This window comes from Bos taurus, chromosome 2 (genome assembly GCF_002263795.3).
Source record: "Bos taurus isolate L1 Dominette 01449 registration number 42190680 breed Hereford chromosome 2, ARS-UCD2.0, whole genome shotgun sequence".
Lineage (NCBI taxonomy): Eukaryota > Metazoa > Chordata > Mammalia > Artiodactyla > Bovidae > Bos > Bos taurus.
In genome coordinates this window covers 25,330,595-25,349,089 of record NC_037329.1, presented here as the reverse complement: position 1 = coordinate 25,349,089, position 18,495 = coordinate 25,330,595, and the positions used below count along the sequence as shown (strand labels likewise).

The window sequence follows — 18,495 nt, the reverse complement described above, 5'->3', positions numbered from 1 at the left end:
GATTTTATTCTCTTGAGCTCTAAAATCACTGCACATGATGACTGTGATCATGAAATTAAAAGACGCTTGCTCCTGGGAAGAGAAGCAATGACAAACCTAGACAGCATATTAAAAGGCAGAGGCAAAGGTCCGTATAGTCAAAGCTATGGTTCCTCCAACAGTCATATAACAATGTGAGAGCTGGACCATAAAGAAGGCTGAGCGCTGAAGAACTAATGTTTTTGAACTGGTGCTAGAGAAGACTCGAGAGTCCTTTGGACTGCAAGATCAAACCAGTCAATCATAAAGGAAATCAGTCCTGCATATTCAATGGAAGGACTGATGCTGAAGCTCCAATACTTTGACTACCTGATGCGAATAGATGATTCACTGGCAAAGTCCCTGTCTGTGAAAGACTGAGGGCAGGAGAAAGGGGCAACAGACAGTAGGATGGTTGGACTGGATGGCATAAGTAATTCAATGAATGTGAGTTTGAGCAAACTCTGGGAAATAGTGAAGGACCGGGAAGCCAGGTTGCTACAGTTCATGAGATCACAGAGAGTTCTGACAGGACTTGGCAACTAACAATAGGGTGAAACTTTGAAACCCTGTAAAACACTGTTCTCCAAAACGTTTTACTAAATGGTTTTAGCATCCATTGATGATCCTTAACTTAATCAGTACTGGGAAACACTATGTTGATTTCCTGAGTCTATATTCTTCCTACATTAGCTGACACTCTTCTAAGAGATTGCCACATAACATTAAGCATACCTAGCTTGGTTCCTCGGAGTAGGCAATGGCACCCCACTCCAGTACTCTTGACTGGCAAATCCCATGGACGGAGGAGCCTGGTGGGCTGCAGTCCATGGGGTCGCACAGAGTCGGACACGACTGAGCAACTTCACCTTCACTTTTCACTTTCGTGCATTGGAGAAGGAAATAGCAACCCACTCCAGTGTTCTCGCCTGGAGAATCCCAGGGACGGGGGAGCCTGGTGGGCTGCCGTCTCTGGGGTCGCACAGAGTCGGACACGACTGAAGCGACTTAGCAGCAGCAGCAGCAGCAGCTTGGTTCCTAAGTCCTAGTCCCCACTAAAGTGAATAAGGTTCCTTGAAAAGGTCTGTTTACAGTTTGGGGGGTTTTTTTTAATCGAAGAAAAACTGCTTTACAGTGTTAAGTTTCTACTAAACAGCAACATGAATCAGCCATAGGTCTGTTCACATTTATCACAGAGACAATACTTGAAAGAGATGATGGAGATGTGTATACACGCATGAACACAAAATTGACAAAAATGCTTATATTTCTTAAATCTAGATAAAGAGTATAGAAGTATTCTTGTAAAATATTTCCAATTTTTCTATAAGTATAGTATTACTTTTCAAAGTAAAAAGTTGTTTCAAAAAGGTGGGGGAGGGGGGTGGGCAGAGGCGACCATACAGGAATGCATAAATACCAGTTAGAGAGAGAACAGAAATAAATGACTAAAGAGTTTCATCATAAAACTAAAAACAGAACATGTAACTTTTTTTTTAAACATATAACCTTTAAAACATCAGGAAAAACTGCATCTGTCCAATGGAAAGCAAGGAGTGGAAGGGAATGAAAGTCAAGAAGATATCAATTAGAAGGTATCAACCAATAGATGGCAGAACCAAGTCAGAAAATAAAAATAATTATAATAGGTATAACAGACTGAATCCACCATTTGAGAAAAATGCTCATTTTCCGTCCAAAAGAGGAGACATACTGTCTATAAGAAACACAATTAAAAATAATAAAAATAAAGGAACAGAAAAACATACCTAAGACAAATATGAACCAAAACAAAGCCAAGGACAGTACTTAAGATCTAAAAAAACAAGTATTTTCTAAAAAATAATTATGTAGCCATGAAAAGAACCAAAAAAGATATATGCATGTAAAAAGGTAGCATCAAAATACATCAAGCCAAAACTGATAAACAACAAGCTGAAATGCATACCTCAATAATCACAATTAAAGATTTAAAAATACGACAATACAAGGAGATCTCCAAGATCTGAACTAATACAACTAGAAGCTATTAGATATGAAATGTTTATAAAACAGGGCACATTTCAGCACTGATGTCACACAAACTGTATTTTCAAAAAACAATGCAAAAAATTTAATTCTATAACAAAAGAAGAGCTCAAAATAACTAAACTTAAGAGGAGTGAACATACAAATGTTTATAGTAAGTGTATTTGTAATCCTTAAAATACTTAAAATAACCTAGATGCTCTTTATCTAGTAGAAATGGATTTTAAAAAAAATTGTGGTTTATTTTTACACACTACAGTATAAAAAACAGATAACCAACAAGGACCTACTCTATAGCAGAGGGAACTATACTCAGTATCTTGTATGGAAATGAATCTAAAGAAAATATATATATATGTATGCATGTATAACTGAATTCACTTTGCTGTACACCTGACACACAACACTGTAAATCAACTATATTTTAATAAAAATTTAAAAAACAAATGTATCAATATTTTATACAATAGAACACTATTTAACAATAAAAATTAACTATTGATAATATTACAACAATGGATGAATCTCAAAGGAATGCATTTTTCTAAGATAAAAGAAGTCAGAATCTAAGGTTACATATTTATAATACTGACTCCATTTGTATGACAGGCTTGCAAAGACAAAACTATAAAAACAGTAAATAAATCAGTGGTTACCAGAGGCAACCTAAAGGACAGAGTACAAAAGGGCATGGGGGAATATTCTGAGAACTATATTACATCCTAATTGTGGTGGAGGTTACACAATTTTATGCATTCACAAAACTTACAGCACAAGTCACTTAAAATCCATACATTTTACTGTATATTAATTATGTTGCCATATAAATAATCTAACTCATTCAACTCAACAGCTGGAAGAAGAGCCACAGAGCAAATCCAACAAGTAAATTATGATGACAGAAATCAATGAGGAAAATAAACTGAAACAGATTAAAACCAAATTCTTTGAAACAGTTACTTAATTAGAGCTCTGGCAGGAATGAACAGAAAAGCAGAATCTGAAAGAATAAACAGAAATGAATAAGAATTGAGATTTTTTTTCATGTGTTATAACTATCCACTAATAAGTCTGAAAAGCTTAACTGAAATAGATTAATTAAACTAACTAATATTAATGAAATTTAAATGATAATGAAAGACCTTTCTTCACAACAAACCCCAGGACAAGACAGTTTTACAGGTAAACGTCTACTCATCTTCCCATGAACATTTTCTACCATATATACGATGTTGAAAAAATTAAAAACAGCAAGAAAATAGTTCACTTTATGGGGCTAGTGTGATACTGTTTTATAAAACAGACAAGGTGGTGTGATGAAAATGTTCTATATCTTAAAAAGATGTGGATTCCTACAAGTGTATACATTTGTCAAAACTCACTAAAATATTACTCTTCAGGTCAGTGCATCTATTTCTTTTACAACCATACAAGTACAAATCCTAACTAAAATAGCTAGTCATGTATTAAATCTAATAAATTTTTAAAATAGTATATCATGACGAAGTTGGGTTTATCCCGGAAATGCAAAGTTCAATGTTTTTTAAAATTTGTTACACTTACTATTTTTAAGACAAATGAACAAAAAAATTCTTAACTAACCAGGAATGGAAAAGTTCTTCTGCTATGTGGTCATGGTTATATACACATAACCTACAGCAAACATTATACTTAATAGACAAACTTTGGATGATTCCTCTTGAACAGGACAAGACATAGTACTGAAGCTCATCACCAACACACACACACACATACACACACACACAAACATGAAGTATAAGAAATAAAACTGTAATTTGGGGAAAATAACTATTTCTCTTGGACAAATCTAAATAATCAACAAAGTAGTATAACCAATAAAAGAGACCTAAGTAAGACTACTAAATACAACACCAGTCCATAAAAATAAAAAACCTCCTAGGTCACCAAGAGCTAACTAGAAAATATAAAAAATACTTCACCCACAAAAACTTTCAAGTATCCAGAAATAAGCCCAAAAAATTCATAAAAATAGCCAAAAATTCTGTATAACTCTACAGAGAGAACTGAACAAATGGAGAGACATTTCAGGTACTTAGATGGGACAACCTAATCTTACAAACATTTCAATACTCCAAAAATCAATCTGCATTTAGGACAAAAATTCCATTTGATCTTTAAAGGAAAAAGATACAAATGAGTTATTAAAGAAGAATCATCCCCAAGTGCTAACAACTAAAGACATGCTCAAATTTTACATGAGGGAATAAAGATCCATAAATAATTGAGTCAATCTTACAAAAGAAGATTAAAGGAGAGACTTGCTTTACCACAGAAACAAGACAAACCAAAACACAACCATATTCTTTACGTGATACTGACAGAAGAACACAGAAAGACCACCGGAACATAAGGTAAATTTCAGACAGCTCAGAATATACACGTGGCAAATCAACACATAATACAGGTGCATCACACATCAGTGGGAAAACATGGATGCTTTAAGAAGTGGAGAAAACTGGTTTACTATGTGGAGAAAAATAAAACCTGATCTTTACCAATATTATATAAAAGATGAGGCCTCAATGGGCTAAAGAATAAATATAAAAGTAAAACTATAAAACAGAAGCAGTTGTATTTGTGCCTCACGGGTGGGAAAGAAGAATTTCACTTTTAGAATACCATCAGAGTCCACTGGACCCAACTTTAGCTTTCTGGCTTCTTTTTCAAGTCAGTTTGTAATAATTAATATTTCAGGACTTTTATTCTTTGAGACCATCCACAGAATAAAAATAGGAATTTATTTTTAATAGAATATAACACATTCTACCTTGCAATTAATTACCAGATGTCCACTGGCTTTCATAAATCCAAAATACATTATGGGATCTTACTGATCTTATCTTTCCTATATTTTGTTATTATATCATAAAAGGAAGTCATTACTTATCATTGTTCATCAATTATTCAAGTATGCTGAAACAAAGAGAAGCCTCTAAAATAAAACGGAAGAATGATTATATGATAGGCAGAATATTGGCTCCCCATTGATGTCTATGCCCTAAACACCAGAATGTTATTGTATACGGCAAAAGGGACTCTGCAGATGTGATTAAGGATGAGAATTTTAAAATGGGGAAATTATACCAGATTATCCAGATTGAGGTGGGCCCAATCTAATCATATTAGCAATTATAAGTGAAGAGCCCTTCTAGGCTATGGTCCATTACATGTGATTGTCAAAGATTAAGAGAGATGCAACACTGCTGGCTCTGAACATGCAGGAAGGACACCATCAGCCAAGAAATGCAGGCAGCCTCTCACAGCTGGAAAAGGCATGGCAAATCAATTCTCCTTCAAGACCCCAGAAAGACATGCAGCAATGCAGACAGCTTGATTTTAGCCCAGTGAGACTTGGGTCAGACTTCAGATGCTACAGAATTATAAGATGATAAATGCGTACTGTCTTGAGCAACTTCGTGATAATTTATAGTAGAAATAGAAAAACAGTACAGATTTAATGACTAAAAGGATGATGTAATAGTGAATAAATTATAAATTTATAAATAAATTATAAAGTTATTTTCTTTACCTCAAAGTACTGCATCATCTTTCAAAAACATATAAATGACTAAGAAACTATCTTTGGAGTCTGATTTTAGCTTTTATCAACTCCAGCTAATAAAAAATTTTCATTTTCTACTTAAGACGATCAGGAGAAGAAAATGACAGATGATAATTTACATCTATTAAACAAATCAGAAAATAAATATAAAGAGGTAACAGCACCTAAAACTGATGATGGTGACAATAAACATATAAATAAAATCTGAGTCTTCAAATGACAGTATCTTAGATGAATTTTCTCAAATTCAAGAATCAATGAACTGGACAATACATTTCTAAGAGGAGGAAAAAGGGAAACACTGTATTCTCATCCACTAATTCATTCAACTGAAGGACTTGATCATACAATGTTCTGCAACAAGAACCTGGGCCATTTTTAAGCTCAAAGGATGCACAACAATATCCTTCATCTTTTATGATGCTTGTGCACCAAGATTTACTTGATACAAAGAGATTTTTAAGTATGTTTAAATTCATATTAAAATTTCTAATAAAGTTGCTATTATATTTTTTATTGCTGAAAATTAGTAAAATAACAAAATATAGACATAGCAAAAAAGATATAGATCTAGATCATTTGACCTAGATGGTTACTGGTGACAACTGTTTTTCTTAGTAAAACCAAAAGTTGGTATACTAAGGTATAGACCATAAAGCAAAAAAAACTAGTGAGTTTGAATATAACAACATTAAAGAGTTCTGTACCATATTTATGGTGGATATGATGGATACTATAAAAAAAGCTAACAGACATGACAAAATGAAAGAAGTTATCTGCACTGTATGTAATCAACATGGAATATATAGAATATACAAGGGACATATGAAAAACAGTGGCTCTGATGGTAAACAATACAGGAGACAAAAGAGACATGGGCTCAATCCCTGGGTGGAGAAAATCCCCTGGCAACCTACTCCAGTATCCTTGCCCAGAAAACTCCATGGACAGAGAAGTCTTGTGGGTTACATGGGGTAGGAAAGAGTCAGACATGATAAAGCGACTTAGCGCAGCACAGCAGCCCAGCAAGACACACAGCACAGCAAAATATACCTTCTGGGCTATCAAACATGAGGAATCTGGATGATGCCAAGGGTTTCTTGGATACAGAGATACAGAAATACTCATGCACTCTGCTGAATGCAAATAAGTTTTATACAACCGTTATAAACAGCACACACTATTTATTCAATTTAAATCTATACATGTCCTATGCTCTATCAATTCTGCTGTCAGGAATATATTTTTTAAAAATGTTTACTAAGTCACAAAAGAGAACAGTTACAAGAAATTCACCACAATGTGAGGTAGCGGGGAGTTGGAGACACCCTGAGATTGATCACTGGAAGCCATAACAGATACACTATTCATTTTATGCAGGAGGTAGCAGCAGTGGACTACTGTACAGATAGGAACATATATAACAGCAACATGAGTTACAGGGGCAAAGAAGAAACAAAAAGGATAAGGAAAGGTGAAAATTATGTAATGGGAAAAAGACAGTACATCTAACAAATTCATTTCTACTCTTGAAACCTATTATGCTATATTACAACATAAATACTCAAAATATAGTATCAGTTCAGTCACTCAGTCGTATCTGACTCTTTGCGACCCCACAGACTGCAGCACGCCAGGCTCCCCTGTCCATCAACAAATCCCTCAGCTTGCTCAAACTCATGCCCATCCAATCAGTGATGGCATCCAAACATCTTATCCTCTGTCATCCTCTTCTCCTGTCTTCAATCTTTCCCAGCATCAGGGTCTTTTCCAATGAGTCACTTCTTTGCATCAGCTGGCCAAAGTATTGGAGTTTTAATTTCAGCATCAGTCCTTCCAATGAACACCCAGGACTGATTTCCTTTAGGATTGACTGGTTTGATCTCCTTTCAGTCCAAAGGACTCTCAAGGGTCTTTTCGAACACCACATTCTTCAGCGTTCACCTTTCTTTATGGTCCAACTCTCACATCCATACCTGACTACTGGAAAAACCATAGCTTTGACTAGATGGACCTTTGTTGGCAAAGTAATGTCTCTGCTTTTTAATATGCTATCTAGGTTGGTCATAGCTTTTCTTCTAAGGAATAAGTGTCTTTTAATTTCATGGCTACTGTCACCATCTGCAGTGATTCTGGAGCCCCAAAAAATAAAGTCTGTCACTGTTTCCATTGTTTCCCTAAGTATTTGTGATGAAGTGATGGGACCAGATGCCATGATCTTAGTTTTCTGAATGTTGAGTTTTAAGTCAACTTTTTCACTCTCCTCTTTCATCAAGAGGCTCTTTGGTTCTTTGCTTTCTGCCATACATGTAATGTCATTTGTATATCTGAGGTTATTGATATTTTCCCCAAAAATCTTGACTCCAGCTTGTGCTTCATCCAGCCTGGCATTTCTCATGATGTACTCTGTATATAAGGTAAATAAGCAGGGTGACAATATACAGCATTGATGTACTCCTTTCCCCATTTGGAACCAGTCCATTGTTCCATGTCCAGTTCTAACTGTTGCTTCTTGACCTGCATACAGATTTCACAGAAGGCAGGTAAGGTGGTCTGATAGTCCCATCTCTTTAAGAATTTTACACAGTTTGTTGTGATCCACACAGTCAAAGGCTTTGACATAGTCAATAAAACAGAATTAGGTATTTTTCTGGAACTCTCTTGCTTTTTCTATGATCTAACAGATGTTGGCAATTTGATCTCTGGTTCCTCTGCCTTTTCTAAATCCAGCTTGAACATCAGGAAGTTCACGGTTCACATACTGTCGAAGCCTGACTTGCAGAATTTTGAGCATTTCTTTGCTAGCGTGTGAAATGAGTGCAACTGTGCAGTAGTTTGAGCATTCTTTGGCATTGCCTTTCTTTGGGATTGGAATGAAAACTGACCTTTTCCAGTCCTGTGGCTCCTGCTGAGTTTTCCAAATTTGCTGGCGTATCGAGTGCAACACTTCCACAGCATCATCTTTTAGGATCTGAAATAGCTCAACTGGAATTCTGTCAGCTCCGCTAGCTTTGTTTGTAGTGATGCTTCCTAAGGCCCACTTGACTTCGCATTCTATGACTTCTGGCTCTAGGTGAGTGATTGCACCATCATGGTTATCTGGGGTCATGAAGATCTCTTTTGTATAGTTCTGTGTATTCTTGCCACCTCTTCTTAATATCTTCTGCTTCTGTTAGGTCCACACCATTTCTGTCCTTTATTGAGCCCATCTTTGCATGCAATGTTCCCTTGGTGTCTCTAACTTTCTTGAAGAGATCTCTAGTCTTTCCCATTCTATCGTTTCCCTCTATTTCTTTGCATTGATCACTGAGGAAGGCTTTCTTATCTCTCCTTGCTATTCTTTGGAACTCTGCATTCAGATGGGTATATCTTTGCTTTTCACTTTCACTTTCTTTTCTTTTTTTCAGCTATTTGTAAGGCCTCCTCAGAGAACCATTTTGCCTTTTTGTAAAATGGTATGCAAAATATAGTATGCTATACTAGAAATCAGGTATAAAAACATTGGACTTTTTCCTATACATTATAAAAATAATAGTAAGTACTAACTTGTTGTTAAATATAAATCCTTTACAAAATACGCATACTTTAATACAAAGAAAAAATGTCAAATAAAGATTACAATTTTACTCACTTTAGCTCCAACACTGCAACTGCCCGTGCTCCCCGTGCTCCCACTTGCAACTCCTGTAAATCTAGCTTCCAATAATTCTTGCCTTCTTGGATCCAGACTATGAAGCTCATCCATTGCACCTATTAAGACCAAAAAAAAAAAAAAGCACACTTACATATGTATTTATATACTTACATCTAAAATATATTTATGTAATTAGCTATGACAAACCTAAACAGCGTATTAAAAAGCAGAGACATCACTTTTCCGACAAAGATCCATATAGTCAAAGCTATAGTTTTTCCAGTAGTCATGTATGGATGTGAGATTTGGATCATAAAAAAGGCTGAGTGCTGAAGAACTGAAGCTTTTGAGAAGATTCTTGAGAGTCTCTTGGACTGCAAGGAGATCAAATCAGAAATCATCCCTGCATATTCACTGGAAGGACTGATACTGGGCTGAAGCCCCAATACTTTGGCCACCTGATGTGAAGAGCCGACTCTTGGAAAAGACCCTTATGCTGGGCAGGAAGAGAAGTGGCAACAGAGGATGAGATGGTTGGATGGCATCATGAACTCAATGGACATGAATTTGAGAAAACTCCGAGGGATAGTGAAGGATAGGGAAGCCTGGTGTGCTGCAGCCCATCTGGTCGCAAAGAGTCAAGACACGACTGAACAACAACAATTAGTTGAAATGTAAACATAAACTTAACGAATCTAAAAGCAGATGAATGTAAGGACTTTAAAGGTTTTTATAATGTCCACAATTATTTATCAAAATAACCTATGATGGATTTCCAACACTTTTTGACTGCAATCCACAGTAACAAATATATTTTCACCCAAATCAACACATACATACATACATTTTATATTAAAAGTTCCACAACTGTTTATTACTATATGCTGCAAGCTCCAATATTTTCTAGTTTATTCTAATCCATTAAAAAGGAAAAAATGCTGTTTGTGAGCTATTAAATTAATTTGATGAGCCATTAGTGGACCCAAGTCCACTTCTCATAATATAATCACCCTACTCTGAGCTTTACGGAATTTTGCACTAAGTGGTATTACTACTTAAATATTTTGCTTATATATAATTCATGACTTGGTTGTTTTGTTGTTATTTAGTTGCTAGGTCACGGTTTGACTCTTTTGCAACCCCAACTCTTTTGCAGCCCGCCAGGCTCTCTGTCCATGGTATTTCCCAAGCAAGAATATTGAAGTAGGTTGCCATTTCCTTCTCCAGGAGATCTTTCCAATCCAGGGATCAAATCCATGTCTCCTGCTTGGCAGGCGGATTCTTTATCATTAAGCCACCTGGGAAGCACTCAATTTATGACTAAGTGTATTTGAAACTGGGAAGACTCTTATTACTGTCATGTCCAAAGATTTTTTTGTACAGTGTTTTCAGTTTCTAGCAGGCAGACACAAACACACACAAATATCAAGCAGATCACTGAGATATCATCTATTATTAAACAACAACCCTAAGAATTAAAGAAGGGGAAAATGAACTCCCTCGTGTAATTTCAACGAAGCAGACTAAAGCACCACAAATTCTAGTTAAAGCTCAACTAAACTCTTAAAAATCCTCTCCTCCATGTCTGCTAATTCTCTACTGATAAAATTTTAGGAGTGACCTAAGTGAGTCAAAGGGAGCTGGAGGATATTATCAGAATCCAAAACCACATGTGAAACATATTCAAACTACACTAGACCCCTTTCACACACCGTAATGTTTTTCTTCTAAAACTTAAGAGCTATTCCTATAGTCCTTAACCCTTTAAAGTTTCCTCATTATCTTCCACCTTCATCTGGATGGAGGGCTAGAGAGATAATGGCCACCCTTTCATGTTTATTAGCGTTTCTCTGCCTGTATGTATCTGCCCTGTCCATTCTTCATTCTTCCATCTTAGACAAAAAGGTAGCTAAGTCCAAAAACCTAAAGCCTTCATTTCTTGTTTTTGATCCTATTCCTTCTTAATATTCAAGAAATCTTGCATCTGCATGTGTCCCTGCTCTCTTGTGCATCTCTCCCCTCCCTCCCTCCTTCTGTCTCACATATGCCTTTAAAAAAAATAAAACTGAAGCTTGAATTTTGTGCAATTAATATCAGAAAATTTAATTATTTCCTTACACTGGTGATTTATAACCCTAACTAGTTTTAGGTCCCTAGAATCTAGTTTCTATCATAAGTATACTCCTGACAATGTACTTTCAAGTATCACTGCTGCTAAGTCGCTTCAGTCGTGTCCGACTCTGTTTGACCCCATAGACGGCGGCCCACCAGGCTCCCCTGTCCCTGGGATTCTCCAGGCAAGAACACTGGAGTGGGCTGCCATTTCCTTCTCCAATGCATGAAAGTGAAAAGTCAAAGTGAAGTCGCTCAGTTGTGTCCAACTCTTAGTGACCTCATGGACTGCAGCCTACTAGGCTCCTCTGTCCATGGGATTTTCCAGGCAAGAGTACTGGAGTGGGGTGCCACTGCCTTCTCCGTCAAGTATCACTAGTACTTCCTATTTCCATGGTCATCCAGTGGTTAAGAATCCACCTTGCATTGTGATACACCAGTTCAATCCCTGGTCCAGGAAGATCCCAGATGCCACGGAGCAACTAAGCCCGTGTGCCACAACCAGCCAGTCAGCGTTCTACAGCCTACGAGCTGCAACTACTGGGCCAACATGCAGCAACTCTGAAGTCCGCATGCCTAGAGCCTGAGCTCCACAACAGCAGCAAGCACTGTGACAGAAGCCTGCCCCCTGAACCAAGAGCAGCCCCTACCGCCCCAACTAGAGAAGGCCTGTGTACAGCAATGAGGACACGCTGCAACCAAAACATAAAATACATCTTAAAAAAAAAAAAACTGTCAGTTGGTTGACAGACAGGAAAAACATTTTCTGTAAGTCTTTGATTTTTATCCATTTTCTTCATAATGATTTGAGAAGAGGAAATGTTTAATTCTGAAGTGAAAATATCTAATTTTTCTATTTATGGTTATTATCTTTCTATTACCAAGAAAACTTTGCATGTCCCAAAGTGAAAAAACAATCTTTTTAAGTTTTATGTTTTTCCACTTAGGTCTATGATTTATCCTAAATTAATATTTGTGTATGGTAGGGGGTCAGAATTTTTTCCCATATGCTTTTCCTGTTTTATTAATCACCACTTATCAAAAAACAGAAGCAGCAAAATTCTGCATTCACCAATAGTTTTGGTGGGTTTCTCAGGAGCAAAAATATATATATATATATTATATACAGTACTAATATAAAGACAAACATGTAAACCAATGGAATAAAATAGAGAGCCCAGAAATAAGAATGCTGAGACCATTCCATGGGGGGGGGGAAACAGTCTTTTCAACAAACAGCACTGGAAAGACTGGATATCCACACGCAAAAATGTTAAGTTGAACACTTCCCTAACATCAAATACAAAAATTAACTCAAAATGGATCAAATGCTTAAATATAAAGACCTGAAACTGTAAAACTCATAGAAGAAAAACAAGGGAAAATCTTCAGACACTGGATCTGGCAATGATTTCTTGGATATAAAAACAAAAGCTCAGCAACACAAGAAAATATATGTAACTGGACTTTATCAAAATTAACTTCCCTGGTGGTCCAGTGGCTAATGTTCTAAGCTCCCAATGCAGGAGACCAGGGTTAAATCCTTGGTCAGGGAACTAGATCCCACATCCAAACTTGAAGCCTGTGCTACAAAGGCTTCAAGACCTTTGGAGGAGAGGATTTCAATCCGGGGCCAGAGACGAGGCTTGACACTCAGAGCTTTTTATGTAACAATTTTATTAAAGGTAAAATAGACACAGAAAGCTTCTGACAGACATTAGAAGGGGGCAGAAAGAATGCCCCACTGTAGTTTTTAGCAAGGCATATGTCTGTTAGCAAGCTGCTAATCAGATAAGAGAGAAACGTCAAGGTTGAGGGAATTTCACCAGGCCCCTGTCCCACAACATGCATTTTTAAGATAGAATACCAAAGGTGTGTCATTCTCCACCCCTCCCCCCCAAAAAATGACCTGAATACTGGCTTGTTTAGCCATTATCAGCCCAGGTTTGAGAAAAGAAAAGAAAAGAAAAAAAAAAAAAGTTAGTCTTAGGCTGAACCAATTTGAAGAAAGGCAGACTGCAAAGCAAATACATAGTTTCAGTAATACAGCTTAAGGAAAACATTTACATAAGAAAAACCCATTGGTTAGCTCAAGGTTTGAGAAAAGTTAAGTTGAGGCAGAACCAGGTAACCTCAACAGAGAAGGGGAAAAGCCTACCACTTGTAGTGTATTTCCTCCTGCCACCTGGGAACTTCTGGTCTTCCTACCTGTTAACCCTCTTAAAAGTGAAAGTGAAGTCGATCAGTTGTGTCCGACTCTTTGTGACCCCATGGACGGTAGCCTACCAGGCTCCGCAATCCATGGGATTTTCCAGACAAAAATACTGGAGTGGGCTGTAAATGGGAGAAAACATCTGCAAGTCCTACGTCTCATAACGGATTGCTATCTAGAGATTGCAATACGAGAGACCTGGGTTGAATCCCTAGGTTGGGAAGATCCACTGGAGAAGGGAAAGGTTACCCACTCCAGTATCCTGGCCTGGAGAATTCCATAGACTCTAGTCCATGGATCGTGAAGATCTTTTTTGTACAGTTCTTCTGTGTATTCCTTCCACCTCTTCTTAACATCTTCTGCTTCCGTTAGGTCCCTACCATTTCTGTCCTTTATTGAGCCCATCTTCCCATGAAATGTTCCCTTGGTATCTCTAATTTTCTTGAAGAGATCTCTAGTCTTTCCCATTCTATTGTTTTCCTCTATTTCTTTGCATTGATCACTGAGGAAGGCTTTCTATCTCTCCTTGTTATTCTTTGGAACTCTGCATTGAAATGGGTATATCTTTCTTTTTCTCCTTTGCTTTTCACAGCTATTTGTAAGGCCTCCTTAGACAGCCATTTTGCTTTTTTGCAAAATTCTTTTTCCTGGGGATGGTCTTGATTCCGGTCTCCTGTACAATGTCACAAACCTCCGTCCATAGTTCATCAGGCACTCTGTCTATCAGATCTAGTCCCTTAAATCTATTTCTCACTTCCACTGTATAGTCATAAGGGATTTGATTCAGGTCATACCTGAATGATCTAGTGGTTTTCTCCACTTTCTTCAATTTCAGTCTGAATTTGGCAATAAGGAGCTCATAATCTGAGTCACAGTCAGCTCCTGGTCTTGTTTTTGCTGACTGTATAGAGCTTCTCCATCTTTGGCTGCAAAGAATATAATCAATCTGATTTTGGTGCTGAACATCTGGTCATGTCCATCTGTAGAGTTTTCCCTTGTGTTGTTGGAAGAGGGTGTTTGCTATGACCAGTGCGTTCTCTTGGCAAAACTCTATTAACCTTTGCCCTGCTTCATTCCGTATCCCAAGGCCAAATTTGCCCGTTACTCCAGGTGTTTCTTGACTTCCTACTTTTGCCTTCCAGTCCTCTATAATGAAAAGGACATCTTTTTTTCAGTGTTAGTTCTAGAAGTTCTTGTAGGTCTTCATAGAACTGTTCAACTTCAGCTTCTTCAGCATTACTCGTTGGGGCAGAGACTTGGATTACTGTGATATTGAATGGTTTGCCTTGGAAACGAACAGAGATCATTCTGTCGTTTTGGAGATTGCATCCAAGTACTGCATTTCGGACTCTTTTGTTGACTATGATGGCTACTCCATAATAATCACAATAGTGTGATCACTCACCTAGAGCCAGACATCCTGGAATGTGAAGTCAAGTGGGCTTTAGGAAGCATCACTATGAACAAAGTTATTGGAAGTGATGCAATTCCAGTTGAGCTATTTCAAATCCTAAAGGATGATGCTGTGATGATGCTGCACTCAATATGCCAGCAAATTTGGAATACTCAGCAGTGGCCACAGGACTAGAAAAGGTCAGTTTTCATTCCAATCCCAAAGAAAGGCAATGCCAAAGAATGCACAAACTACCGCACACTTGCACTCATCTCACACACTAGTGAAATAATGCTTAAAACTCTCCAAGCCAGGCTTCAGCAATACGTGAACCGTGAAATTCCAGACATTCAAGCTGGTTTTAGAAAAGGCAGAGGAACCACAGATCAAATTGCCAACATCCGCTGGATCATCGAAAAAGCAAGAGAGTTCCGGAAAAACATCTATTTCTGCTTTATTGACCATGCCAAAGCCTTTGACGGTGTGGATCACAATAAACTGTGGAAAATTCTGCAAGAGATGGGAATACCAGACCACCTGACCTGCCTCTTGAGAAATCTGTATGCAGGTCAGGAAGCAACAGTTAGAATTGGACATGGAACAACAGACTGGTTCCAAATAGGAAAAGGAGTACATCAAGGCTGCATATTGTCACCCTGCTTATTTAACTTATATGCAGAGTACATCATGAGAAACGCTGGGCTGGAGGAAGCACAAGCTGGAATCAAGATTGCCAGAAGAAATATCAATAACCTCAGATATGCAGATGACACCACCCTTACGGCAGAAAGTGAAGAAGTACTAAAGAGCTTCTTGATGAAATTGAAAGAGGAGAGTGAAAAAGTTGGCTTAAAGCTCAACATTCAGAAAACTAAGATCACGGCATCCGGTCCCATCACTTCATGGCAAATAGATGGGGTAACAGTGGCTGACTTTATTTTTGGGGGCTCCAAAATCACTGTAGATGGTGACTGCAGCCATGAAATTAAAAGACGCTTACTCCTTGGAAGGACAGTTATGACCAACCTAGACAGCATATTCAAAAGCAGAGACATTACTTTTTCAACAAAGGTCCGCCTAGTCAAGGCTATGTTTTTCCCAGTGGTCATGTATGGATGTGAGAGTTGGACTGTGAAGAAAGCTGAGCACAGAAGAATCGATGCTTTTGAACTGTGGTGCTGGAGAAGACTCTTGAGAGTCCCTTGGACTGCAAGGAGATCCAACCAGTCCATCCTAAAGGAGATCAGTCCTGGGTGTTCACTGGAAGGACTGATGTAGAAGCTACAACTCCAATACGTAGGCTACCTGATATGAAGAGCTGACTCATTGAAAAGACCCTGATGCTGGGAAAGATTGAGGTCAGGAGGAGAAGGGGATGACAGAGGATGAAATGGATGGAATCACTGACTCAACGGACATGGGTTTCAGTGATCTCCGGAAGTTGGTGATGGACAGGGAGGCCTGGCGTGCTGCAGTTCATGGGGTCGCAAAGAGTCGGACATGACTGAAAAACTTTGTTTCACTTTTCATCTAGAATATATAAAGACATCCTACAATTCAACAACAAAAACAATCCAATTAAAAAAATGGACAAAGAACTTGAACAGACACTTCTCCAAAGAAGACATACAGCTGCCCAACAGATTAAAGAAATGGACATCAAAATCACAATGAGATACAATTTCATATGCATTAGGATAGCTATAGTCAAAAAAAAAAAAAAAAAAAAACAAAATAACAACTGTTAGCAAGGATGTGGATAAGTTTGAACTCTTGCGTGTTGCTGGTGGGAATGCAAACTGGGGCAGTCACTATGGAAAATGGTATAGCAGTTCCTCAGAAAATTAAAAACATAATTATTACATGATCCAGAAAGTTTCTCCTCTAAGTGTGTGGAGGTAGGTGTGAGTGAGCTTCACTCCCAAAGGAAGTAAAAGCAAAGACTCAAATAGATATTTGTACATCCATATTGATAGAATTATTATTAACAGCCAAAAGGTAAGAGCACTCATAGTGTCCATCAAAGAATGAATGAATGAATAAAACGTTGTATATACATAAAGTGAAATTAAATATTATTTGGTGTGAAAAATGAAGGAAATTTACTTTCTATAGTTAAAGGAAATTTAGGCTAGAACATAAATAAGCTCCGAAGACATTATGCTAAGTGAAATATGTGAGACATAAAAAGACAAATACTGTATGATTTTGTTTACACAAGATTCCTAGAGTAGTCAAATTCATAGAGACAGAAAGTAGAATGGTGGATGCCAAGGGATGAGGGGCATGGGGGAATATGGAAGTAGTGTTTAATGGGTACAAAGGTTTGCTTGGGGAAGACAAAGAAAGCTCTGGAGATGGTAGTCACTGATCTATATATCTTAAAATGGTTAAAACGGTCAATCTTATTTATGTATATTTTACAACTCTTAAAAATAAAACAGAAAAAATAAATTGGACTTGTCAAAAATTTGAATTGGCTAGCTTAAAAAAATTATAAAAAAGGCAAGCAAGAGATTGAGGGAAAATGTTTACAAAATATGTATGTGCTATACATACTATGGAGTTCCCTGTGGCTCAAATGGTAAAGAATCACCCTGCAATACAGGAGACCTGGGTTTGATCCCTGGGTTGGGAAGATCCCCTGCAGAAGAGAATGGCTACCCACTCCAGTAGTCTTGTCTGGAGAATCCCATGGACAGAGGTGCCTGGCGGACCACAGTCCATAGACTGGCAAAGAGTCGGACATGACTGAGCAACTAACATTTTCACTTTACTCATACTATGTCTACTCTTTGGCTTGGAAACTGGTTGCTGGCCCCGTGGAATTTAGCAGGGAAGAGGACATCAGTCCCTACTATCGTACCAGCCACCAATGCAGTATTTTGCTTCCCACTGTTTCTGTTTCTTAAGATGTATAGCTTCCTCTCCCCTTCACGAGGTGCTGCTGCTGCTGTTGCCAAATCGCGTCAAACTCTGTGCGACCCCATAGATGGCAGTCCACCAGGCTCCCATGTCCCTGGGATTCTCCAGGCAAGAACACTGGAGTGGGTTGCCATTTCCTTCTCCAATGCACGAAAGTGAAAAGTGAAAGTGAAGTCGCTCTGTTGTGTCCAACTCTTAGTGACCCCATGGACTACAGCCCACCAGGCTCCTCCATCCATGGGATTTTCCAAGCAAGAGTACTGGAGTGGTGTGCCATCACCTTCTCCATCATGAGGTGCTTGAGGAAGCTAATCAATCAAGGGAAAACAAAACAATTAGTTTCTAATTCAAAACCCTTACTGGGCTTCCCTGATTAAAAAATCCACCTGCCATGTGGGAGACCTGGGCTCGATCCCTGGGTTGGGAAGATCCCCTGAAGGAGGGCATGACAACCCACTCCGGTGTTCTTGCCTGGAGAATCCCCATGGACAAAGGAGCCTGGCGGGCTACAGTCCATGGGGTTGCAAAGAGTTGGACACAACTGAGTGAATAAACACACAGAAAACCCT

At 38.1% G+C, this 18,495-nt stretch overlaps 1 protein-coding gene across 3 annotated transcripts in view; it reads right to left on the bottom strand.

Annotated features, from left to right (window-relative positions):
• Window positions 1-18,495, bottom strand: part of TLK1 (tousled like kinase 1) — a 181,177-nt gene that overhangs the window by 103,128 nt on the left and 59,554 nt on the right. For all 3 annotated transcript variants that reach the window (XM_002685281.6, XM_010801927.3, XM_059878099.1), the window contains exon 2: window positions 9,282-9,400. In XM_002685281.6, the coding sequence (XP_002685327.1) occupies window positions 9,282-9,400 (119 nt within the window). The remainder of the gene's footprint in view (window positions 1-9,281; window positions 9,401-18,495) is intronic.